This window comes from Styela clava, chromosome 9, assembly GCF_964204865.1.
Source record: "Styela clava chromosome 9, kaStyClav1.hap1.2, whole genome shotgun sequence".
Lineage (NCBI taxonomy): Eukaryota > Metazoa > Chordata > Ascidiacea > Stolidobranchia > Styelidae > Styela > Styela clava.
In genome coordinates, this window is record NC_135258.1 from 14,881,758 (window position 1) to 14,909,110 (window position 27,353).

General features: G+C 35.7%; 2 protein-coding genes across 2 annotated transcripts; one reads left to right on the forward strand and one right to left on the reverse strand.

Annotated features, from left to right (window-relative positions):
- LOC120339254 (uncharacterized) lies at positions 1-4,179 on the forward strand. Its single transcript, XM_078116576.1, has 7 exons — positions 1-35; positions 1,084-1,267; positions 1,824-1,967; positions 3,006-3,062; positions 3,565-3,657; positions 3,735-3,851; positions 4,087-4,179. Exons 1-7 carry the CDS (start codon positions 1-3, stop codon positions 4,177-4,179), a joined length of 723 nt encoding a protein of 240 aa, XP_077972702.1.
- A 3,486-nt stretch (positions 4,180-7,665) lies between these two features.
- On the reverse strand, positions 7,666-18,576 carry LOC120340117 (complement factor H-like). The gene is made up of 11 exons (XM_039408370.2): positions 18,377-18,576; positions 17,648-17,854; positions 17,014-17,244; positions 15,580-15,810; positions 14,731-14,949; positions 13,992-14,216; positions 13,219-13,446; positions 12,746-12,958; positions 12,319-12,534; positions 9,044-9,274; positions 7,666-7,897 (listed from the first exon to the last, which is right to left on the reverse strand). Exons 1-11 carry the CDS (start codon positions 18,471-18,473, stop codon positions 7,869-7,871), a joined length of 2,127 nt encoding a protein of 708 aa, XP_039264304.2. The 5' UTR covers positions 18,474-18,576; the 3' UTR covers positions 7,666-7,868.
- Between the last annotated feature and the right edge of the window lie 8,777 nt (positions 18,577-27,353).

Below are 27,353 nucleotides of genomic sequence, written 5' to 3' on the forward strand. Positions count from 1 at the left end.
ATGACGAGGGAACAATTCCTCATGATGAAAAACAGGTGAGGTTCTAGCTTTCACAAATTTTTCTTTCGTTATTCTCATTTATTTTCTCAGTATTGTTGCTATAGTAAGTATTTTCCATTCGTTCGAATAAATCGTTCTAAGGCTGCGTAAAGAAGATAAATTAAATCTGAATAGTATTGCGCACGGGCACATTACATTGTGTAGTCGGTTTTAAGGTACAGAAACGTTGGAACTCATATAGTCTTGTTAGCTTTTTTTCAATTTATCTTTTGCATATTCAGATGTTTTTGTGGACGTGAAGTGGACATTTGGATCGTTTTGTGATTCTGTTGGTGTTCTTGTTGGTACTTTTCTTCTTGTTGTTGAGACTAAATCGCCCTTTTTCTTTAACTAATGCACCAATTGCTTTAAAAATTTCAGTGGTTAAAGATTGTTGTTGTCGCTGGAAGGCTATTACTTTTATTTACTCAAAACTTTTTGTAGGCGTCAATGTGATTCGTTTCTCACTTCGAAATTTTGGGTGATGACGCTTCAAAATTAAAAATTATTATTTGTAGCGGTACCGTGACTGCATGTCAGCTGACCTCGTGCTGCGCGAATTTCGGAAGTTTTTCGACCATATCTAGAGTAGGTAAGGTACTGTAAGAGGTAAGGTCGGCTACTACACAAAATATGATAGTCAAATCATTTGGTATTTCGATTCACGTTGAGATTAGACGAATGAATCATCATCATCACTGGACTTGGATAAGCTAGGAAAATTCGGGTACCCGTAGGCCACAGTTTCAGCTTCAGCTTCATCCAGGGTGTGATATTTGGGGAATTTGTTAGTAAAATATTTAGTCTTGGTCTTCGCGTCCGTATATTTGAACATTTCTCTCTTGTTAAATGTATATAAATGTGATAATTAAACAAATGCTAGGTTGGTCGGATATATTTCAAAGCTACAACCCTCCAATACACGTCGTACCGCTTGACCTATTTTCACCCGGACCATAAATATATCAGGATAAAGTTGGAGGTTTAATTGATTAAAATTACATTTTGTATAATGCAAGTTTCAACGATTTCTACTTGTTGCAGCAACTATATAAAGTTTGTAAAAATGGATATGTCACAAAAAAGTACAATGCATGTTCATGCTCCAAATTCGTCTAATGCGTACCCAACGGCTCAGGTGGTTACCCCCATTGTACGCGAAATATCATATCAACAATCTCGACTGGTCTACGCAGAAAGAAACAAAAAGACGTTCTTGCTTTTGGCGGTGAGAGGCTTTATTATATGAGTTAATTCATTAGTGATACTTCGTCTGTGACAAATAAGAACCAAATGAAGTTTGAATTATAATTCAATTTAGATTAGAAATGAATCATGAAGTGCCAGATTCATATTTATATATACAGTACAAATATTTGAGAAACAAGAATTGAACCAACCAAATTAGACTAGGATATTGTCGGTAACTAAATACCGTATTGCAAAATTTCTGCTTGACTGAGAATGTGATTAGAAGAAATAGTTGGAGCTCAGTAGCATGTAGGTGTACTGCAAATACAATTGAATTTAGACTAACTTTAGCGACATAACATGAGTTATACGAAATATAAGCTATTAGTATTAGGTTAGGAACTAACAATAGATATTTTATGATCGTAAAGACAAAAAAACATGCTCTCAAGACTTCGGCAACATATTTCTTTCACAGTTTCTTTTGGATTCTGTATTGATATATATACATTCAGTATAATTATCCCTTCGCTAAGTACATTTTGTGATATATATACATGTTATATTTCACGTCTTTCAAAATACTTTTTCAGGAAGCGCAGCTTTTTCTTGGGTTGTCAGTGATCGGTATCGGTATTGCTAGCATAATGACGTCGAGTGAAATAGCGAAGTATGATGGTGGAAATGCAGACATAACTGGAGCAATGATTGCAATCAGTGCAATAGGAGGAATTTTGGTAATTAAATGTTTATCAGCACTAGGCAAAAGAAGGAATACCTAAGTTCCGTCATGGGTAAGTTCAACTGTCACAGTACTGAACTTTAAATCCCAAGAAACTTTTTCGGTACATTGAACTTGTAATCTGTGTTGTAGTTAGTTGGACACGGAGTGGACCTATGGGTCGTTTTGATATTATGTTGTTGTTGTTTTTGTTGGACACGAGATGAACCTATGGATAGTTTTGTTATTATGATGTTCTTGTTCTTCTTCCTATCGTTATGAAAAATTCGCTTTTCTCTTTTATTACTGGACTTTGAAATTTTCAGTGGTTGAGGATTGTATTTTTCGTTATAAAGCTATTACTTTTGTTTATTTCAAATATTTCTGTGAGCTATATGGGATTCGTTATTTGTGTGCTATGACGTCGTCGTAATTTGCGCACCTAGTGGCGGTTTGCGAACGCATAATAGCGGATCTCGTGTTTAGCGGACGTGGGAACGGTATGGTAACTGGGTGAGAGACTGTGGTACGCCATATGATCAAGCCGTCTTATCGGATTTCTTCTCTTCCGGGATAAATATGCAAGTCCTATCCTATATTACCAGATCAGGTACCACAGTCTACCGTTCCCCATGCCAGGTATGGGATGAGTTAGCCAGTTATTTGTTTTCGGAAGCACCGACCAGCGGTTACGTCAAGGTTGGAGTTTTCAAAATAAGCTATCTATCTATCACGCCGCCGACCAGAAATGACTCGGATGAGATGGTATTTTAATTCACGTTGAAACTGAATCACGAAGAATGGATTATCGTCACAGGACTTGGAAAAGCTATGACAGGTGCGCGTTATCGGTACCCTGGGTAGTCGAGTTGTGTTAGATGAGTTGTCCGTTCAGTAGTAAGTTACAGTATATTATTTTCGGGAAATTGATGAATATATGTTTAGTTTTGCCCTCCGTGTCCACATATTTGAGCATAACTGTCTTGTTTATATTACTATTCCTAAGAAACCGTGCGAGTTTATACCAATTGGTCATATTTCTTACTTGTTGTAGGTTGTAATATATCCCATATTCGGAATGATACAGTATTGCTGTACAACGAAATGCACGGTAAGTGATATATATATATATATATATATAAACGTGTGTGATAAGTACAACATAATAAATACTTAAAGCCGGGTCATCCTCCATTCGAGTATCCATATGTTCATAAACAATGTTAATTCAGATAGCCCGCATTAGTATTGTTACACTTTGTGTCCTTTATCTGTTTCACCTATTTTATATAAGAACAATGCAATGGCGGCGATATCATTCACATATTTTTTCAACACGTTCTTTACGAATATTCCAATATTTCCAACGTGCTTTACAAGTAAAATACTAGTTATATTTGAAGCTTGTGAATTTACGACATTGGGCTCGTTGCACAATCAAAAATCAGACAGATAAACTTGTTCAATTTCGCCAAATTCAGAACTGAGCCATGAATCTCTCTTTCTCTCTCTCTCTCTCTCTCTCTTATCATGAATCACTGAGCATCAACAAATATTTAATATATATATATATATATATATATATATATATATATATGATTCTTTTGTAACAGATTATCACCAACATAGTCATGTCTGTATTTGGGATACTTGATACCTTCGGTGGTGCGGTGAGAGCGTTTTCTATCAGCCTAAGTTCTATGAACGTGAGTCATAATTTCTTACATACCGATTAACCTATACGCGGCCTTGCCTTTGTCGTGATAAATTCTTATCTTTGCAGGACCCAATGATACCATTATTCTTGACCGTTACTTATTTATTACTTTTCCTTCTATTCATCTGTACTTGTGTGATGGGCTCAAAAGCTGTAGGATGCTGTACCTGTTGCGGAGATCAGGTATGTGTGTTGAAGCCTACATCTTTCAGATCAAAAACTAAATTTAGTTTATAATCAAGAATGGTATCTATGGATATATAGTGAATTACATGTTATACAGTATATTCGACTTTACAAAGGATCCAAATGAGAGAAGCCTATCGGGGTTGCGGATGAAGTTGCTGTATTTCTTTACAACTTGAGTAGAAGGCGTAATAACTTTTTGTAGCTATACTTATTAATCATTTTTTAATAGTCTTTATGGAGACTCGAAATCTTAATGCAATTTTTGATTCCTCCGCTGTACACTTCTCAACAATATTCGAGTCAGAAAATCCTCAGAAATTAATATGATTTCAAATATTGTAAGATTTAATATTTATATACAAATAAATCCAATGATTTAGAAAACAGAAATTTTAACGTTTTTTATTTTGAATACAGGAGGCCACACCACTCACTTTTGTTCCATCTGGTAGACAACCACCAACGAACATATCTGGTAAAGTGCCCCAGCATACTCTCGCGTAATTCGTAATCTAAATATATATATTATTGACACGGAGTGAACGTATGGTATATCGTTATGGTATTATGTTATTGTTGTGACCAATTGCTTCGATATTTTCAATATTTCAAGATTGTTGTTGTCGCTAGAAGACTATTTTATTTATTTCAAAAAATTTTCTGTGGGATCTTGGGATTCGTTTTTTTGTGTTTGTAATGCTATCATCAAAACTGAAAATTTCACAACTTGTGGCGGATCCAAGATGGGCGATTCAGTCAAAGTCGGGAAGACTCATAACTGCGCACCGGTGCTGTGAATGATCAGATACTTGATATTCGTGTCCATATATTTGAGCATTGCTGTCTTGTTAAATTAACCACTATTAAGCTGTGAACTTGGTAGTATTATTGAGAAGATCAGCTTCCTCCGAATCGGGCTGTAGTGTTGTCAGCAATGTTGTTCTGCCAATAACATAAGAAGTTTTTGAAGTTGTTTTGACTTATGCAAGCTACAGATTAATTAGAGCCAGACAATTGTATATTTTCCCAATGATATAAAGAATATGTTTCTTTTTGGAATTTCTGTGATAAATAAGAATACTATTACATCGTTACAGGTAATGAACATGTTCTGCAAGAGACAGGTTGCGCCTGGCAGCCTGAAGAATATGACAAAATGGTAGCATATGAGGGATGAATAAAGCAAAACAATTCATAAATTTCGTGTGCTTCGAATTGAATTTGCAACATTCAACTTTTGAACATTTTGTGAAGTATTTTCGTGACATGACCTATATACGTATATAGGTAATTCCCTGTGTGCTTTCAGAGTCCTTATATTTAGAGCTTAGTAATAATGCTTATGTGTTCCTGTATTTTTGTGTTCCCAGTAATTATCATTATGTTTTCATTAATTTGATTACACACTTCGTACACACAATTCGCAACCTTTTTACAGTGAGTGATGCGTTTGAGAATAAAAATTATCTATCTATCTGTTCGGCGTAAAGTACTATACAACAGATATCGGGAGAAGGTAACTTCAAGAGAATCATATTTCTTGATAATTTGTAAAATTGATTCCTATGAAATTTGTGATTGTCAATTTCGTAATATTTATTACTTCTCGATCTCGATCGCTAAGTATTCTGTTTGTCTGTTACACACACGCGATATCTCACGAAAGCAAGGTTGAATCTGCTCCAAATTTTGCATGTGCATTCATCATCCTATTGATTTTGAATGAATTATGTCGCATAATTAGCGAGTTGTTTATTAATTAGTGATGGGAAACGCGATGTCGCTATTGAGTCAGAGCGAAGGATACACGCCGCTAGATCGATAAGTCGGCGGTCTCCGATCGCTATCTCGTTTTGTGTTTCACAATTTAAATCTTGAGTCTCTGTTGATAATGTCAATATAGACAACCAGATACGATTTATACAAAGCGAATAATTCAGAATACACCCACCATGAAATAGAACCTATTTAAAATTATGGTTGTACTCAAAAAAAAACAAAAAAACATAATTAATAATTACAATTTAATTGCTGTGTCGATATATGTATACTGGTCAGATCCAGGTATATCACAAAGGTACCAGACAAGAACAGGCAACAAATACCACCACGCGTCAATATAAAGTTCTCGGATGTTTTCCAATAAAACGAAACATTTTAATTGCAAAAATGCTAATTGCTATTGAATAGTAAATACATCGTCATATTAACGAAATCCATTATAAATGTTCAATTTTATTGTTGATTCGACGAGAAGTACGGTGATTAATGTTGAAATAATATTAATACTGCGAACTCAAGTCTCAAACGCTATATCAGTGGTGAGAGTAGTAAAACAGATGATACGTTTCCATACCTTCAGTAATTTTTTTGAGTAGGCTACATCAAGCTGGTCTATGTTTATCCACTTCAATCTTATTTTTACACCAAAAACATCATTAATCTTGTTAATCTCATTGGTCTATATTAAACATGTCTGCCTCGCGCTGGATGATTTCTTTGAACGATAACTCATATGTTTTTACTGACCATACTGACCAAGATAATATTCAGTCCGAATAGAGCCCTCTATTAAGGTTTTTGGGTCCAGTATTATTAAATCGTGCCTAAATAAAGAATATTATGTTTGCATTTGTATGTTTATCCCTGCGCCGACCATCTATCTGCCTCTATCTTTGTCGGTATAATTTTTTGCGTTACTTTTTAGATTATTGCTGTAAATTCGAGCTTACGCAAAATTCAAATATTCTTATTTAATTTAAAATTAGATTTTCTAGTGATAGGAAATATAGAGATGGAGTTGGAATGATAATGTGTATTGGGTTCTAATATGTTGTATTCAAAAATTCGTTCTACGTTTCCGCAGCAGAACATTAATCTAGAGCAGGGGTCGGGAACCCATGGCTCGCGAGCCATATATGGCTCTTTTCGTGACGGCATATGGCTCCCAGAAGAATCTAATATTCTGAGGCTATGCTTACTATTGTTACGAGATTTCAAACTCTTTTATAGCTACATTTGGCAGAAAAATTGCCAATACGTTTGAAAAGGCGCGCCCAGCGCATGTCTATGTTATATAAGAGAATTACCAGATAGGCATTGTGACAAAACTAGGGGATTCTGGAACATATTTTGTGACATCACAAAGCGATAGAGTCGCGGAGCAATAGAAAAAAGCTTTTTGCACGTACTGGTTATACAATATTTGTCATATACAGATCGGACTAGTAAATCTAGTGTTTAAAATACTACGGAGATGCCTAAACGATGGAAGGGAGATGAGTATCGTAGATTTCAACTTGTGCTGCATGTGAACAGCCGTTCAAGGCCCGCAGCGACAACATGCTGCATCAGAAGTCACATTAAATGTATATTGACATCATATATGTGTTGACTTTTGAGTAAAAATTTCAGGCCTGATTAAGTCAAGAAATGCATTTATGGCTCGCACGGAAATGCAATTGAAAATATGTACTTTGTAGGGCTCTCTTAACCAAAAAGGTTCCCGACCCCTGATCTAGAGTCTAGAATCTCTAAAGTTTAGAGAACGCTGTGAAATTTCTCATCAAAACCCCTGTACAAGCATCTGATAATGTTTAAAAGCCTACTATTTTTGAAAATGCCGGAATTCCCACGCTCCGGTGTTGACTAACCAATTTATTACACCCTTGGTGGAATGATATGTAGGGATGTACAACTACCATGTACTACAACTTTACAATTAAGCATCATTCTACGAATCAGTTGATCACATAAATCGTTTTCTCAAAACGAACTAACTCTGATTATTTGACTTTATTATATATTGCAATGCCGTTTGCAGTGTGTCATACATGTATTATTTGCAATATCTATTAAGTTAGTCCAATGATTACAAGTTGAATATATATCATAATTTAGCAAGGAAGCTGAAAAAACGAACAGTCTCAACGTCAATGGTTTAAGGTTCAGTGCTGTAAATATTTGTATTTTCTTCAACCTGATTATTCATTCCGTTTTTGATAGACTCTTCTAGGCTTCATACTGTGTAGCCATTATTTCTGTTAACAAATAAGCAAATTATTAATTAACACAGAGAGCAAACAGGAAGAAAGGGGTTCAATATTTGGTAAGAAGCAGAGGAAACGAGGAATTAAATTTTAGTTAAAAATTATTAACCGATTTCAATATTTCTGCTGAAAACAGAAATGACTTTGTACTTCAATAATTTATTCGGGAGCAACGAACTGCTGCTGTTAGTAGGAAATTAGTATCCGTTTCCACGTGGATAACGACAAAGAAAATTAGGTTATTCCGTCAGAAATGTATGACTTTCGGAATAAATCTCTTCTGGTTACAGAATAATATGACTTGAAGTAATACTGTATATTTTCAATTTATATTCCCGATGTTTCCCTTTGAAGAGTCTTTATAAAACCGACGGATCGTGTCATAATAATATCAAGGGTTTAATTATTTCAAATAATTTCCGTCGCTTAACGTCTCACTCTATGATATGCGGTACCTTTTATACATACAGGGTGTCTCAAAAATAAGTATACACTTTACATTTTGATTTGCTTTTCAGGTACTCATCAAAGATTGTTCATTTCTTCAGAAAACATAGAATGTATGAGTAGTAAAATTTAAGTATTCTTTGCATTTTTCATCAACGTACAGAATGATAAGGAGATTAATCCAGGAAATGAGGTGCAAAATTGCTGTTTGGCAAGAAGCATGTATACCATACCAGTAAGGTAAACTCAGCGCCTCTTTAACAGAGAATTTGGAATTAATTTGACTCTGAATGTTTCTTCAGAGTGTCCGCTCCTCGGTCTTCTTGATCTTTGTGCATCAACTACAGATCCAGTTTTCATAAATTTACGATGAATTGCATAAATTGTTTGTCGTGTAGGAGCCGAATTAATTCCAAATTCTCTGTTAAAAATGCGCTGGGTTTGCCTTACTGGTTTTGCACCTCATTTCTTGAATTAATCTCTTTGTCATTTCGTGGGTTGATGAAAAATGCAAATAATACTTAAAATTTTACTACTTATCCATACTATGTTTTCTGAAGAAATAAACGATCTTTTTTTATGAGTACCTGAAAAGCAAATCAAAATTAAAAGTGTATACTTACTTTTGAGACACCCTGTATATAGAAGTATTTCCCTCCAACAATCACAATTCAATCAAAAGCTATTTACTTTTGCAACTGGTATTTCCAATTGGCGGATAGAAAGTCATTCTTCTAGTTGAGAACGGACGGAAGTAGTCCAATTTCTTCGATTTTGTCACACATGTGGATGTCGATTGTCCCACTAATATGTAACCTTCGCTGCATGAAAGCGTGATGTCATCTCCTACGTAATAATTGTCTTTCATTGGCAAAACATTCAATCCTGGTTTCATTGCTGGAGAGTCGCATTTTGGTTTTTCTGTAAATAAAAATAGCAAAGTTGAACCAGACTGCTTGTTATATACCAGGGATGGCGAACCACAGGCCCACCGTCTTATTTTGGTGACCCACCAAGTCACGAATTATTGCAAAGTAAAAACCAATATTTAAGGGATAAAAATGATAGGACCGGCCTAAATCAATATAACAATAAACGGTTTCAGGGTTTAAGTGTACATATGCAATGCTGAAAACTGCACAACTTGAACCCAGGATTATAAAAACAATAAGATGCAGCAAGTTTTTCATTGATGAAAAATTTTGGTAAACCTATAACCATATTCTTATATCTAATGATAACGCCTATTGTTTCGCGCACAATGCCAAAATTTGATCTTGACCAGTGGTTTCCAAACTAGGGTCCGCGGACCTTTTGGGGTCCGTGAAGCACTTTCGGAGCGTCCTCGAAACAAATCTGTAATATGGCTAATAGCTTGATAATACAAAATTAAGTGTCATCGCTTTTTGCTGCTTCGCAATCACCGATGGAGACACTGAATATTTACTTTCTGTTTCAATCACGCTGTCCCATTGTGATGTCACAGAGCTGTTGGCCTGTAATATCACAGCGAGAGTTCATGCCACCACAGGTTTACTAACTGCTGACGCTGCCCCGCTGCACGTTTACCAAATATCGAAACAGACTGGACGGAACACATGTCATTAGAGATGCGCTATATCGTGTTATTGCTGTTAATGGAAAACCACTTTCCGATGGTGAGTATATAAAAACAGCTTTTAGAAACTGCTCAGAGGCGCTATTCGAAGATTTCCCTAACAAGTCTGATATTCTTAAAAGAATTGACGAGCTACCTATTGCAAGAAATACAGTAAAGGAAAGAATCATTGCAATGAATGAAGATGTAACGGAACAGCTTTTGCTTGATTTGAAGCAAGCAAAAATGTTCTCAATTTGTTTAGATGAAAGCACCGACGTGACATCATCTTCTCGTTTAGCAGTTTTTGCAAGATTTTCATCAGGAAATGTAATGAAGGAAGAGCTCATTAAATTAATGACCTTGTCTGAAACAACAAAAGGCCAAGATGTAATGACTGAATTGAAGAAAGAATTTTCTGTGTTAGGAATAGATATGGAAAATATTGTGTCGGTAACGACTGATGGAGCGCCAAGCATGATAGGAAAACATGTTGGATTTGTTCAACAACTAAAACAAGAGTTGAAGCGCGACTTCGTTGAATTTCACTGTCTTATACACCAGGAAGCCCTTTGTGCAAAAGCTTTTCAATCCCTTCAAAACGTTTTAATTGTTGTTACAAAAATAGTCAAATATATTGCAGCTCGTGCTTTCAACAAACGTATGTTTGCAGAGTTACTAAAATCACGCGACAGTGAATATTCTGGATTACTAATGTGCAATAATGTAAGATGGTTAAGTTGTGGTAATGTGTTGCAGAGATTTGTCGTGTTATTGAAAGAGGTAAAAAGTTTCTCAGTTGAAAACAATGAAACATACCCAGAGTTGAGCGAAGCTACGTGGTTGAATGATTTACATTTCTTTGCGGATTTTACAAACCATTACAACACTTTGAACACTAAATTGCAAGGCTGTGGAAATACTGCGTTATTGATGTTTGGGCATGTTAAAGCATTTGAGAAAAAACTTGCTGTGTTTTCTGCAGACTTGAAAGAAGGTATTTTGAAATATTTCCCACAACTTCTTAGGTACTTCACCAACAACAACGTGAAACAAGAAGATTGGGAAAATGCGCACAAGAAATATTTTTGTGTCATAAATGAGGCTAAAAATGTTATTTCCGCGAGGTTTTGTTCAGTTTCGAGAACTAGATGCTACTTTGCAAATTCATTCTTTCCCCGCATTCAACTGGATTCGACGATCTTAAATTAGCAAAATTCGAATGGCTTAATCTGGCCAATTCAGAAATGGAAATGATAGACTTCCAAGAAAGTGCGTTTGGAAAACGAAATTAATGGATCTAAATCGATGCCTTCAGAAATTTGAAATAAAAATAGAGCAGGAAGGTAGTGACTTCAACGCGATTGAGAACAGAGCAGAAAATATAATTCTCTTCCAAACTCGTTTGAAACCATGAAAAGATTTGCCGTAGCATTATTAACTCTTTTTGGTTCTTCATATTCATGTGAATCCTTGTTTTCGCATATGAATTTCATAAAATCAAAGACCAGAAATCGCCTCAGTCCCGATATAAGTGCTGCATGTGTGAAGTTGAAAACTGCATGTGTGAAGTTGAAAACTACGCAATACCAACCAAGAATTATAAGACTTGCAGAAAAGATGCAACAGCAAGTTTCTCATTGAGGAAGACATTAATCAAATTTCGTTGACCCACCTTATTGATTTTCCCAATAAAAAAATAATTTTTGACCCACTGAGTGAAAATGGTTCGCCATCCCTGTTATATACTATACTTGTTTATTTTGTGAGGTTTGGGGACACGATGTGATGGATGGTCGAGTGGTGACAGCGCCGGGTTTTAACTATGTTGGCATTACAAGTTGATAATATCGGATTTAAAAACATATCCACCAGTCCACCACCTCATCCAATGTGTAATAAATTGAATAGAAAATGTCGTAGTGTGTATATTCCGATACCCCCCTCCCCCCCCCCCCCCCCCCAAATGGCTTATTGAGTATCAGTGGGGCTTGCATCAAGCTTTGTTGAGAATGTGGAAACACCTCCTAAAAACTGTTCCACAACTTCACTACTAAATAAGCTTAGGACAGGCTGTTATAGATTTGAAAAAGACTGGAAGCTTTTCGTTTAGTTACCTGATATATAACACCTGGTTAAGATGATAAAAATTGAGCTCAAGAAGTCAATATGTCAATGTGACTAGGTCTAAGAGACGAAAACGTCAATCATTAACCATTTTTTCAGAAATAATTTATTTAGTAAACTCTATTTTGTGAATGTGCATTTGCTTCAATATCGAGGCAATCATCAACGCTTACTTCGTTTTCTCGTTAATGAGATCGTAGAAGAAGTAACGTTAGAATTTGTTGTTTTACAAATTTCTTACCAATGCATGCTTTCTTTGGTAGATGTGGGAAAAAGCATCCGGAAACGTCCCTTTGTCCATCACAATAAGCCGAACGCTCACATATCATGGTTTCTTCGGAAGACGATTTATAACCTTCGCTGCATGATAGCATGATCATATCGCCTTCTATATAACTGCTCTTCAGAGGCGAGATAACCAATCCTTCACGTTGTGGTGGCATACAAACCGTTGGCTCTGCGTAAAAATGTGTTACTAATGAGAGAGTTACTTATTTTGAAAATCTTTTTTTTTGCATATGACTTTATTATCTTTTTTTTCATATAACGCTGTGGTTTTTATCGGCATTATTAAGGTGAAATTATTAATTTTGACTCGTATACCAGTGAGTCGCATCAGTAAATAGTAAACGTTTTCATTTCTGAACTATAAAATTTTATTTACATACTTTGACATGCGTCGCGTCTGATTTCAGGATCAAATTCGCCATCTTGTCGTCGATTAAAAAAAGTTCCTGATCGTCTGCAAGTAGCCACAGGTGCGACTCTCATCTCGTACCCGTCTTCACATGTTAGAGTCACTTTTTCTCCAAATATATAATAGCTTTTGGCTGGCTTCACAGTCAGTCCTTCCACTCTTGGTGGACTACAAGATGGGATTTCTATGCGTGAATATATAAAAATGATTGTTTATTTTGTATAATCAGTCTAATTGATCAATCAAGTTATTAACAAATACCGGCTTTATGTTATATATAGCATATAATTAAAATTTTGAATACCATTTTTCCAGTCATTCAACGAATGCAGTGGTTCACCAGCAAGAACATCTTTATTGCACAATATCAAATCAAAAATGAAGGAATTATTAGACCATATATCAATATGTAACGTGTTTTAGAGCCTGGAAAAAACGATATACTTTCGCAAACTTTATTATCAATCTCTGGTGCAAATTCTCCTGGTCCTGCATCATCCTTTCGATTGTAACGGCGTCGTCCTCTGCCTTGTTTGCAGAGAGTTTTGTTAGATCTTTTCAACTCGTATCCTTCTTCACAAGATACTTCAACCAACTCGCCAATATCATAAGCTTTCTTTCTTGGTGTCAGCACAACACCTCGTTGGTTAGGTGATTTGCAGCTTGGTTTTTCTACAGAACGTGAAGTATTTTAACTTTGAATCTATGTAGTTCGAGAGCAAAAAATCGACGTCCAAAATTTGTTATTAAAACATTATAAACATTAGTTGATAATGATCAAACAAAATTTTGTTCTTAAACTATAAAGTCGTGATGATTATTGGATTTCAACCAGGACCAAGCATTTGGATTAAAATATAAAGCCAACATCCCAACAAGAATAACAACAACAAATGATACAACAATTTTCGTCTCATAACTAAACGATCATCAACGACCCGATAATACTGTATTATAGGGCGGTAAAAAATAATGAAGCCTCCGAATTTTTGAAGACTATATGTGGGCCCTAAATACGAAGAGTTTTCGTCTGTGTGTTTACAGGTCTAAAATAGCTAAGCTTCGGCGGTTGATACAAAGTTGTGTTAAATTGTGCGAACGCAAACCCATGCGCCATTTTTCAAAGTTAGGCAAAAAAAAATATTTCAAAATTCATTCCTTCTTCACTACCAATTTCATCATTCTTTATCCTTATCTATAAAAATTAAAAAACCTACTTCTACACATTGGTTTGTTCATTTCAGGTAAAAATTCTGCTTTGATTTTTGGGTAATATTTATTTCCCAGAGACGATTGAGTGCAAGTTCTTGTAGTGACATCGGGATCCAAAAGTTCATATCCTTCTTCACACGTCACGGTAATAACTTCATCCACCATGTAGTAAGCCTTTTCTGGGGTTATTATTGCACCCTTTTTTTTGTACGCAAAACATCTGGGTTTTTCTTGAAAAACCAAAAAGTTTGAGTGGTTAAAAATGGAAGATTGGATAGTTTAATTTGTCAAGTTATGTCTATGGTTTAGATGAGTACAATTTCATCTTATGCTAAATAATAATGATGTCGTTTGAGCTGGATTGTAATATTGCACCAAAATGGAGAAAACACTTGACCTTGTTTTAAAATAAAGGAAATTAATACGAAATGGGTCTGTGAGAATATGAAGCGGTTTTTCTGATAAAATTACTTCCTATTACACAAGTCTCGACATAATTGCATTTACGGTATATATATTTTAAACAAGAGCGCAATGATCGCTAAGGTTTCGGAGTTCTGGAAAAAAAAAAAAAATTTTTTTTTCTAACAACGATCCCAAACCCCAATGGGACCAACAGCAATAAAAACAACAACAACAACAACAAGTTTGCCAAACGAGAAATATTAACCTTTCATATGCACAAAATGAACTAGTACTTGTCAAAAAATACGATTCAGAAAACAAATCACAACACAATCATACTTGAGCAAGTTCTTATACTGATAGGAGGTTCAAATCGACCAGTAGGATTCATCATGTCGAATACAGAAGAAGTTAGATATCCACATACTGCTGTGTTTGATCCAACTAACACATATCCTTCTTCACATGATATCGTAACTTCATCTCCACTCGTGTATGAGGTCTTCAGAGGAGTTACAACAGTATGAGGAGCTTTTGGAGCAGAACAAGTAGCTTTCTCTGGAGGAAATTTTATATAGAGAACTCATTCCATAATTTTCACTCATTAGGTTATATGAGATTTCAAAATTGACATATATACGTAAAAAAGAATGTATTAGGAAAGCCTTGCGTTGAACAAAGAACTGTTCAGGAAATTTAGAACAAAACATTTTGTAGGTGCAATGTTAATATAGTTAGGTAGCAGGGCTATCTCTAGGAAAACTTACAACGAACACAACGATTAAAACTTTGCATCATTTGTGTGATGCAAAACAATTTATTGAAAAAAAGCTATATATATATATATATATTTGAGTCATTGAATGAAATAAAATGTACTACATTTAGAAAGGACGTTTGGATTCATCAATTTATTTAGGTTGCCATCCATTTTTATCGCTTATCAAAGTTTCCAAACATGCAGAAGACCGGGGACCTAACGGTTAGCTTTGAGCGATGTTGGAATCTTTAGGCTCACATCGCGGGTTCGAATGCCATGCCTGGGTTAAATTCCACCCCACCCAGGGTGTAATCAATTGGGTAGGTAATGTCGATCTGAAAATATTCTAGTCGTTCCAAAAGTAATATATACCTCCTCACCTATCGCTAAATAATAAATCATCATAAACTATAGTTAGAAATACTTACTCTTACAGGGAGACGAGGAGAAACGAAAAATGCCCCAGTTGTCATATCCATCATGTTTTATACCATCATCGATATCGAACGATCCTGTTTCATCACACATACTACTATTTGCACCAACAAGCTCATATTCTTCGTCACACGATAACGATATTTCCTCTCCACGGCCATAAAATGGCTTAAACGGTTTGACAGTTAAGCCTTCATAAATGGGTGGACGACAGTCTTCAATCTCTGTGATAGTTGAATATACGATTTAAAAAACAATGATTAATTAAATATATTGACTCGAAGGTGACGCATCACATGAGTGTCGTGTCTGCTGAAGAGATGAGCGGACAAACGTAACTCGGTAACGTTTTCCCATATGTTATTTTGAAATGTTCGCATGAATTTTTGGCAAAATATTTGGTGAAAAATCGGGTTCCTTAGGACAGAGTAATAGCCATCTAGCGAATTCAGCAACTAATACAAATATGAAAATGATTAGTCCATTAGATGCAGGGAAATCATTTTTCACAATAACAAACAATAACCCCGACAATATTCATATGCACAAGCCGTGTCTTAAGTATCTATTTTTTGCACTTATGTGAAATCTCTCAGGCTGGTGGTTACAAATCTATGTTTTTGTTTGAATAAAGTGATATTTTTATCTGTTCAAACTTAGAACATAAAATGGAAAAATTTGGTAAATTAATGTAGAGAGCGAAGTATACTGAAGTATTCGGTTGAATTATGTCTACTAAAACACATATCGCATCATATAAGTGTTCATGAATTATACAACTACTCTCTGGCGTGTTTAATGTTGATAACATCAAATATCATTTTAATGCTTCATGATTGGTATTAGAGACAGTCAAGCTGCGAGCTCGAAATATTTTTAAACCTCTGCCTTAGGCAGTTCTGGAATTTCGATCGTAAATCTACGCCCTTTACACCGGTTTTGTATAATTAGTTTTATGTTATTTCTCTTATTTAGGTTAAATAACACAGCTGCTAAATGTAAACTTAGCTATAACTTCCTATTATTCTATAACACATTTCCAGACAAACGAACTATTTATACATAAACATATAAGATCATAATGTGACTAGGACCGAAACCTATAAACCCAATGCTTTTGTCTGGCCATTAGTCATCATGTATGAAAACGCCAGAAGACATTATGCTAATTTTAGTTGTTATCTCATCTCCAGCAATTGCATTTTTGGACCATATTAGCTTTACTTTTTGAAGTTCAAGCAGATGCTAGCAATCTGAGATATTTCGTTGGCAAGACTTGATTTTAGGTTCGAGAAATTGAATTTCAAAAGTCATTAATATCCCAGTATAATATTTTGTTTAGATTTCAATACCATGTTGTAAAAAAACCGTAAAAAATAATCGTCGAAGTATAACATTTTTTAATTTTCAGTAATTTGAATCCTTACTAGAACAAGCGTTTCTTCCTTTAAGTTTGAAACTTGCATCGTCTAAGATTCCAGGGAAATAACTATGAAAATGATATCGATTTCTTCCACGTTGACAAGTTAGAGCAGAATCTCCATTTAAAGTATAACCATCCATGCATGACACCGAAATATTTTCTCCGATTTCGTAAAACATTTTGAAAGGTGTAACCACAATGCCTTCTTGGATTGGTAAGACGCATCTGGGCGTTTCTACAAAAAAAAAAAAAAAATTTACGTTAAGAAGAAAAAAAGTCTGTAATTTAAAGATTACGACTGGGGTCATTCTGTACAAATGATGTGCAACTACGGTTACATTTTCTTCTCGCAATTTGAGAATGTGCCTACTCTTATTCCTAGGAATTTATAAGTATATATAAGCATTTGATATAGAATTGATAAATGTAAGAGGTCAAACCTCACCATAGAGTTGACATTTTTTCTGAATGATGTGAATTACGTTTCAATTCAGATTCACTTAACACCTTTTTTATTTTATTAGAAAAGTGATTTTGTAAGTTTTATGTCTACATGTTACTATACTCTGCACATAAGAAATCATATAAAAAATAATTGTCGTATATTATGCTTTTTTTGAAATATATTATTCGCCTACTTGTGCATATTCTGGGACCAATCGTGGGTTTAAATTTTGCGTATCCCCCGTAAGTCATTCCCTGGCAAGTGGCATTTTTATGCCCTTCCCTCAAATCATAACCTTCCTGGCACGATAAAGTGATTTTCTCCTCATCAGCGTAAGATGTTTTGAATGGCGTCACAATGAGTCCTTCCTCCATTGGCGGTGTGCATTCTTTCAATTCCGCTATAAAAATATTCATTGAGAGGTTACTCATCTTTAAAATAAGTAATGCTATAGACAAGTCAGAAGTGAAGTCGAGTCACGGGTCATTCGAGTCCGAAGTCGAGTCAATTACTGAGCTCAGTTAGTTAAATACGACTCAGCCTGAGTTTGTTGAGTACGATACCTTGATAAATAGGGACTCGAGTCCAAATCGAGTCAATGACTCGGTGAACTCGGTTATTGTTTTATTTTTGACAAAATCATTGTTAATACTCAAATACCTGAAAGAACAAGTTTCAACGAAAAGAAATTTTAACGCGCCAAACACGATAGCGAAAGATTCGGGTACATGCAGGTTGAAATTTTTTTAGCATCAGTTTAACGAATATTTATTGCAGATGACAATTATTCGATCAGAACTACATGCTAAAAAACGTCTCTATATTGTAGCATATGAGTTAAATGGTTTATCAAACTACCATTGAACACAACAATATTAAAAAAAAAACTACAGCACAAAAATAAATAAAACCAAACCCTTACCGTTTATTTCAAAGTGAAAATCATGATATTCATCCGCGATATGACAACTGACAGTTGACAGAAGTAAAGATAATACAAACGCTGATTTCGCAATCATTTTGAAGGATTCGGTGTCTAAAGCTTACTACTCAACTGCGGAAATCAATATGAGTTACAATCAATAATTATTATTGTAATTGTTTCTGAAAGTAATATTTTTTTACAAATTGGGCTTGCTTAATTTTGTATTTAATTGGAAATATAATTAGGTTTTAATCATAATAAAACAACTTTATTTTAGTGAACATACAATAAGATATAACTTTCACGAATTGATACTCTATCGCTACTACCTCTGCATGTTTCAGAATCTAAACTTTTTATAAACCAACTACAACTCAACAATAACTTTTTTTATGACATTCTGACATTTAAATAATAGTTTACTAATTGATTCCGAGAAGCCATTACAAATTTCCTTCAATAAATTTTATTTTGAATGACTCATACCCGCAAATGTGCACGACGGCGCGTTTATTTTTAACCAAATAGTGATTGCCTCAGGTAAGGTTAATTGTAAAACTAGAAAAACAATTACCAAAATTTCAAAGTAAATTGATATATTCACTTTTCGTATTTTATTAATAAGTTAATTCTTGTTCGCACTTGTCATATGCACCTAATGCACGGCCCCGACTATACCCGGGGTTCACAACTGATAGATGATAGTTTATTTTCTGACTTTTTTATGATGCTCATTCTGAAACCAATAATTATTAAACAATTTTGAATTAATTTATTTTAACTGAAATCACACAGGGTCAACCTAAACCTTGTTTATACAACTAAAACGCTTTAATTTACTGTGGTTAGTGGATTAGTCGTCCGCCCCGCGCAAAATGTTCTAGAATATAAATAATTGCCACAGTGTGTTCAGCCGGACTTGAATTAGAGTATGAATTTGAAATGGGCATTTGTAATTTGGATTTTCACCATTACTCAAGAGCTTGGCGTACATGAAGTGACGCCAATTACGGCTCTGAAGCGAACACACTTAGACGAACGCGGTAGCTTTGGCAATACCGGCATTCTGTTAGACCTCATATAACTAATTCATTACACCAGAGGTCGGTAACCTTTTGTCGCTCGCGGGCCAAAATTAAGGATTGCAAGTCATTGGCGGGCCGCACATATTATCAGAAAGTTAAAAGCCGGACGGATGGTACTTTTTATATTAAAAATCAAGCAGTGATACATCTATCGAATAGAATATAGATTTACTCCCTCATCGCATTGCATCTCAAAAAAATCCATTTGGATATTTTCGGCACCATTGAACCCTTTGCACTTAGCATCAACTTTCTGCGGTTTGTTGCCATATGTGTAACTATAATTAAATTATGGGCTAATTAAACGAGTAATTGTGAATTTTATACTTGTTAGATTATAATTTAGTCTACACGTGTCTCACAATAAATTCTGTTACGTAAAGGATATAATCGTCAAAACAGCTGTTTTGTTACTATAATTCAGTGAAGCGTCGCGGGCCGGATTATATTACCCCGTGGGCCTGATCCGGCCCGCGGGCCATAGATTGCACCGACCCCTGCACTACACCGTTGAACAGCGCCTTAACTTAGTACCCCAGAATGAATTTAGAATAGATCTCTCCACGCTAACCCTAACCGCTAACCTTAACAGTTTTTGAGCGTTGTAAGTGGCTTATAATCTTCAGTCAAATCTTGGCCAACCAATAAATGTAAGCAAAAAACTTTTCTCAAGTTAAAAATAATATATATAACCCCGAAAACGATTGAAATGATCGCTACATTAGATTGCGCAATGCTATTTTTATTGAGTTTGTTTTTTTAAACAAACGGAGATTTAAAAAAATGATAATCTTTTAATAAATCAATCCCAAGAAAAATACAGGTGATACTTTCCACTTTTTTTTAGTTTTACATGTTTTATTTTTAGAACCTCTGTTTAAACTGATGTTTATTTGACTTTCCATGAAAAGGAATGAAAGATTCAGCGGACATCTATCGTTCTGTATCGACTAATCTGAATATGTGATTCTAAAAATTATAATTAGAAAATTTCCTCGATTGCAAATGACAACGCAAATGTGTTTGAACTATTTAATTATCTATTACTTTTTGATCGAAAGAGCTGCAAAATAAACAAATTTTCTGGCAGCAATTCTGCAAATACTGAGATCTCAAATGTTTTTGAACTAATTAATTATCTATTGATTTCAAATCGAAAGAGCTGCAAATTGAACAAATTTTATTGCAACTATTCTGCAAACGCTAAGATTTCAGAACTCATCCGAAATCGAAAGTCAGTATACAAATAATGTAACTGATCTATAGTCAAATTTGTTAGATCATAGACCAAGAACTTGTTTACGAAATGCGTATTCAAGCACATTCATTTGACAAATCTCCTGTATTCTAAAATTGGTTCATATATCATTTTTGACATTCGTGCAATTCATATTCACGAACATGATTGAATGGTATTATTTGCATTTGATGCAATACATAAAATTAATAACTATGAACCGTTTTGAGCAACACGTAAAATTAACTCGTATCTCATTTTCTCATTTTATTCTAACCTAGAAAATATTTTCCAATAATTTAAATCGAATCCAATTATGCGCAAATTGGAAAAAAATAATTATATTATAATAATAATAGTACACTTAGTAAATTTCACCGTTTTTCTAATAGTATAATTTTTCTATTGCATTCATGTAAACCGGACTTCGCGCTTCGATTCACGTTGGAATGCTGCCACACGTTCTTCATTCACGATACCGGTGAAGTAATTGCCATGCGCTTATTCAATCATTCGATGACTTCAATATGAGTAAAACACTTGAGGTAATGATATACGGTAATAATCTATATTGAGTAGATTTTTTATTGCCTGTTGGTAACAAAAAACAATGGTTTTCCATACCTCATACAAAAATTTGCTCAAATCGCACTCACTCAGAGGTAAACAGACTCATCTCTGAAAAGGCCATCACTTACCGACTACTAATATGTCCAGAACTACTGAAACTAAACAGATTGAAATATATATGAAACTATACTTCCATATTTCTTGCTGATTGATTGCCAGGAACTATTAGCATGAAAGAAATATGTTTTAGCATTTACCAAGTTCTTACAAATGAAATTTATTTGCAAATAATGTCACTTTTCAGGGAATCGATTTTTCATTGACTGATTGGGAACGAATAGTGGATTACAACGAGTCTTAGAGTGCCGCATCCCTCTTGTTGCGCACTTGTCCAAGATGATCTTACCTTCTGCCCAACTCGTATATTTATTCTAATTCAGAACATAGCATAAATCCGAATTGATATGCCTATTTTAATAAGTTGCAGCTCAATATATACCGTACTTTCCGGCGAATAAGTCTACCCGGTAAATAAGACGAGGCCCGTTTTTGAGCCTGAAAAAATGGGTTTTTGCATATAACCTCCCAATAAGACGGGCAGTAAAATCGAAATCTCAAATTACCATGCAACGGCTTCTGAGCGGTCGAGGTGTTTGCGCATTCGTTAAAAAAACCCATAATGACGTTTTCTTGTAGCGTAATATTCAATCCATGACAACTACAGGAATTCAAACTGTTTTTCAATTTTATTCTTATTGTGCTCTACGTAACACGGCAATCTGTGGACATATTAATGTGAGATAAACTGCCTGATTATATTCAGTTTTGATACATATTTCTGCGCTCTTGCGAATTCGTTATCGTCAATATAAAAATCCCCAGATCTGCTATAAAATCCCGGAAAGTACAATTTAATCAAGGGCAATAATTAAACATATAAAGTGTATATATCAAACATACATATTCATCATCTCGAATCTCCAGAAACGAAATGTGTTGCTTTATTAATTTAATAGTGATCAATTTAATCTGCGGTTGCGACAATATAAACAGTATATATCTCTGTTCCAAAATACCAACGCAATCCGTAGACATAAACATGTAAACAACACTTATTCCGCTCCATCGCAATGTTGTCACTCATTATTTTAGGGATATCACCCTATGAAAAAACCTAAAGTAAGCGATAATATCTCACAGAGTAAATTTACTTCAAAAAATGAATTAATTAAATATACTTTACATAAATTATTATACATAATATATATCATATGTATATATCATATGTCGGTCAGGCCCCGTCGGTAGTTGTAGAACACAAAATGTTTTTGCGATTTGCAATGTCAAAAATCATCTTCAATCTGTCACGGGTCATTAAAAAATAAAACTTGAATGGCGTTTTCCGTTTATTTAGTATTTTATAATGCTGCTTATTAATCAAGAAAGTTTGGGTCACGTATTCACTTCTCTGTTTATCTCAGTATCTTGTCACACGTGATTATGTAATAACTCTTTCTCACGAGTGCCATGGTTATTTGCGAACAATAAAGTAATTATCGTGTCCTTGTGGCACAAAACATATGTTGAGGGAAATTCGTGATTTAGCGAGAATAAATGCTGACATAAAAGATGTTTACGGACCAAATAAGAGATCACGCTGATAAAAACAATCGCAATCCCATGTGTTAGACGTGTATCGGTAATAGCCGTTCACTCGTGATGCACACACAAATTCGGCAGCTTCAACTATGATATTCACAGCGTTGAATATCCAGATTCACAGCGCGAGAACGCCGATTCATACAAAAATGGCCTGATGGGGACGTTATAGAGATGCTATCGCGGAAGATATTTTATAGCCTGAATTGAAGCCCACCCCGAAAAAATGAAAATTATCATACTCGCCCAATAAGACCCCCACCTCCCCCCAAAATGAGGCCAAAAATTTGGGTCTAAAAGAGCGACTTATTCGCCCGAAAACAGTATCTACTGTTAATGGGTACATTAGGATGTCTACATATTGCCAGTTCTGCTTTTTGTCAGCAAAATAATACATACAGGTCATGTTCGTGTCCACTAGAGATATAGGACCATCAATACAAATTTAATATAGGTATACCAAAAATGATTTCGAGGTAGATTTCATATCAATTTCGAGGGAGGACATGATAATACCAAAATCTGTCATGATGGTCTTTAATATGGAACGAACCACTGTGTTTGGTTGTATTGCAGTCTGTTTCAGGTACCAGAACAGGTGGCCATGAAAGCAACGATTCCTTAGCACACGATCATCTTTCAAAAATAACCCGTTATAAACAAAAACGGTACGAAACCCCCAAGCCAGCGGTTATCGAAGTGTGCGCCGCAACGATTTGCAAGTGCGCCCCGCAAATTAACGGAAATGTGTTAAACATAACTGAATATGATTTAATTTTAAAAATTGTATTTCTTTTAAATGTTTTATTGTTTCCTATTTTAAATGCTATTTATATGGATCAATGAATTCAACCCTCTCTATGTCGTTTACTTTCTATTACGTAGTGTCTGCCTCTATTGTTACGTAACCGATAACAGACACTACTTGCTGCAATTTCGTGAGCTACAATTTATTTATCTTCTGGATCGAGTTTAGCGAACTAATTTTTAGTATTTCGAAGGAAAAAGTGTAAGTGCGCCGTGAGTATTTTTCCCTGATAATTTGACAAGAAGAAGAGTGCCAGCTAAAAGCGACTTTTCAGGTTTTACACTAGGTGTCCAAAAAAAAGTAAAACGATCCAGATGTCCACTCCGTGTTCAATAATAAAAAATAAATAATAGCCTTCTGGCAAAAAAAATCAATCTTTAACCCCTGAAAATTTCAAAGCTATTGGTCCAGTAATCAAAGAGAAAAGCGACTTTTCCATAACGTGTCAAAGAACAACAACAACATCATATTGGAACGATTCATAGGTCCACTGCGTGTCCAATAAACGGGAATATTCACTATGGCAGCAATACTAAGAATACTAATTAGATACACATCAGAAATTGACTCTTTTTTTCTTTGTTATAACAATGAGACGTGGATCCCTGAATTGGTGTTTGTTTTCATATTTGCACACGTATGCACGTCGGCAAACTTCGGCTAATGACGGACTGATTCCAAGTATCTCATAATGTGTGTGGTTAGAAAACTAAATAACCATAAATTCAACTGGAGTACTAGTTCAAAGAATAGTGTTACTGAATGACGTCATTTTCATTATAATCATTAGGACTGAATTCTTACATACGTATATATTCATTATTCATTAATCAAAAAGGGTGTGTTTCATTCATACACTAACAACATGGGTTCGCAATGAGTGCAGTCCTGATATTGAAAGTGGCTTATTCGTACGCTATGGTTATATTTCTTATTTCTGCAAACATGTTATCAATTGCAAACAAGATATCGTTTCCGTTTGTTTCTTCAACTATATATCAATATTAAAATTAACATTATATTTTCATTTTGCAAAGCACCCACGTTGGCGTCGCAAATTTTTTCTAGTAAACTGGAAGCCCTGGCCCGATCTACACCTGTGGTCGACAGACATCCACTAGTCCAGTGGTTCCCAACCTGGGGGTCGCGACTCCTAGGGGGGTCGCGGCGGGTTTCTAGAGGGGTCGCGAAGGTATGACAAAACAGTAGAAAATAATACAAAACTTTAGGTTAAATATTGGCAATAGAACGCGAAGAAGTCTGGAATGGACTCTCGTCTGCCTCCGAGAGATTTACACTAGCTGTCGTGAGACCCCAGAATGTCGCTTATTGCTTGGAAACCAAGCATGCGGCGCGAGGTGTCAATGGCATGTTAACCATTGTGGCGTCACACGAACTCGTCTGCATTTCCGCGCGTCACTACGCGGAAAACACGCGGGCTTCGAAGCAATTGCGGAATTTTGAAACCATGGCCGCTATGGCCAAACCCATGGCGACTGACTTTTTAGCTGCCACAAATCAATGGCGAGATGTCGTTACCACGGCAGCAAATTGAAAACCAAAGGCGGCTGAAATTTTGCTGCCGTAACCTCGGCATGTCGGCTGTAATGGCAGGGCTGTCCCTGATGGCAATAAATATGGGTTGGGTTAGAACATTTTTCTTATGAATACAGTTTTGATGGATTTGGGGTTAGGTTTCAGGTTTAAGTAGATATAATTCCGCATGATGCACTAAAATCTGGTACACGACTTTGTGAATATACCGGTAAAAGCGCCATAACCACGGCAAGAGCTGCCATCGGTACGTTCGTGGCAGCAGCTGTCATGAAGTGGTAAGAACCTCGCCTCCTCTTTGCCGCTTATTTTATTGATAAGTATATATAGAAAGTGAGGCAGGGGGTCGCGAGGTATTTGTAAACCACCAAAGGGGGTCGCGAGCCAAAAAAGGTTGGGAACCACTGCACTAGTCTAATCGTAAATATATGGTCTAATGATTGCACAAAGTAATATCGCCAGAGAAAACAGTGAAACAAACAATACTGTCTGAACAAGCATTGGGTAACGACCCAACGGTGCAATCGCCTTATCAGCCTTATCAGTCGGGAGTCAGAATTAGCAGCTTCATCACATACACACAAACCCTCTAAAACAATTACTGTGTCATTGGCCCAATTTACACCTGTGGTCGACAGACATCCACTAGTCTGATGATTGCACAAAGTAATATCGCCAGAGAAAACAGTAAAACAAACAATATTGTCTGAACAAGCATTGGGTAACGACCCAACGGTGCAATCGCCTTATCAGTCAGGAGTCAGAATTAGAAGCTTCGTCACATACAAACAAACCCTCTAAAACAATTACTGTGTCATTGGCCCAATCTACACCTGTGGTCGACAGACATCCACCATTCTGATGATTGCACAAATTAATATCGCCAGAGAAAACAGTGAAACAAACAATACTGTCTGAACAAGCATTGGGTAACGGACCCAAGGTGCAATCGCCGTATCAGTCGGGAGTCAGAATTAGAAGCTTCGTCACATACAAACGAACCCTCTAAAACAATTACTGTGTCATTGGCCCAATCTACACATGTGGTCGACAGACATCCACTATTCTGATGATTGCACAAAGTAATATCGCCAGAGAAAACAGTGAAACAAACAATATTGTCTGAACAAGCATTGGGTAACGGACCCAAGGTGCAATCGCCGTATCAGTCGGGAGTCAGAATTAGGAGCTTCGTCACATACAAAGGAACCCTCTAAAACAATTACTGTGTCATTGGCCCAATCTACACATGTGGTCGACAGACATCCACTATTCTGATGATTGCACAAAGTAATATCGCCAGAGATAACAGTGAAACAAACAATATTGTCTGAATAAGCATTGGGTAACGGACCCAAGGTGCAATCGCCGTATCAGTCGGGAGTCAGAATTAGGAGCTTCGTCACATACAAACGAACCCTCTAAAACACTGGTTCTCAACCAGTGGGCCATGGCCCACTGGTGAGCCACAGAGACATTTTGAGGTGGGCCACAGACCAATTATAAATCGCAAGGGTTGTTGATTGAAATAATTGATTCGTTAACAAAATCAGCTTCACACGTTTTGTAAAAACAAGATATCTATTTGCAAAACATGCTTCGCCGTTAAAACCCATTGTGACTCAACAAACACATTCTACGGCATGATGACCGTAGAAGGGGAATAGCAATTTCAATAGTAGCGTATATCGAAACATGGGAATCAGACATCAGTTGAATGGCAAAACGAAAGTTCATCAAAAATTACATTCAATATAGATTCCATCTTCTCCTGAAAACTGTGAAGTAAAAGAACAGTGTGTTTTATGCTATAAAGTTCTTGGACATCATTCATTGAGACCATCAAAATTCAAACTTTATCTGAAAGCAGGGTTTTCCATATCGATGCAAATCAAAACAAAGGCTCGGAACCCACCAAAAATTAATGTATTCTTGATAATGTTCAGCAGCAGATAACCCACCAATAGTCAGTTGAATAAAAATTCATTCGGAAAACTCTTTTCTATAAAAAAAAACTTAGTGGGCCACAGAACTTTCGCGCAACAAAAAGTGGGCCACGAA

What these genes read in the sequence shown, in the direction of transcription:
- LOC120339254 (XM_078116576.1), top strand. Translation starts at nt 1, where the DNA reads ATGACGAGGGAACAATTCCTCATGATGAAAAACAG. An exon ending in TTCCTCATGATGAAAAACAG is followed by an intron (nt 36 to 1,083) that starts GTGAGGTTCTAG and finishes TACTTGTTGCAG; the next exon opens with CAACTATATAAAGTTTGTAA. An exon ending in AGACGTTCTTGCTTTTGGCG is followed by an intron (nt 1,268 to 1,823) that starts GTGAGAGGCTTT and finishes ATACTTTTTCAG; the next exon opens with GAAGCGCAGCTTTTTCTTGG.
- LOC120340117 (XM_039408370.2), bottom strand. Translation starts at nt 18,473, where the DNA reads ATGATTGCGAAATCAGCGTTTGTATTATCTTTACTTCTGTCAACTGTC. An exon ending in CTCCTCGTCTCCCTGTAAGA is followed by an intron (nt 14,950 to 15,579) that starts GTAAGTATTTCT and finishes AATTTCCTCCAG; the next exon opens with AGAAAGCTACTTGTTCTGCT. An exon ending in ACCAAAGAAAGCATGCATTG is followed by an intron (nt 9,275 to 12,318) that starts GTAAGAAATTTG and finishes TTTTATTTACAG; the next exon opens with AAAAACCAAAATGCGACTCT.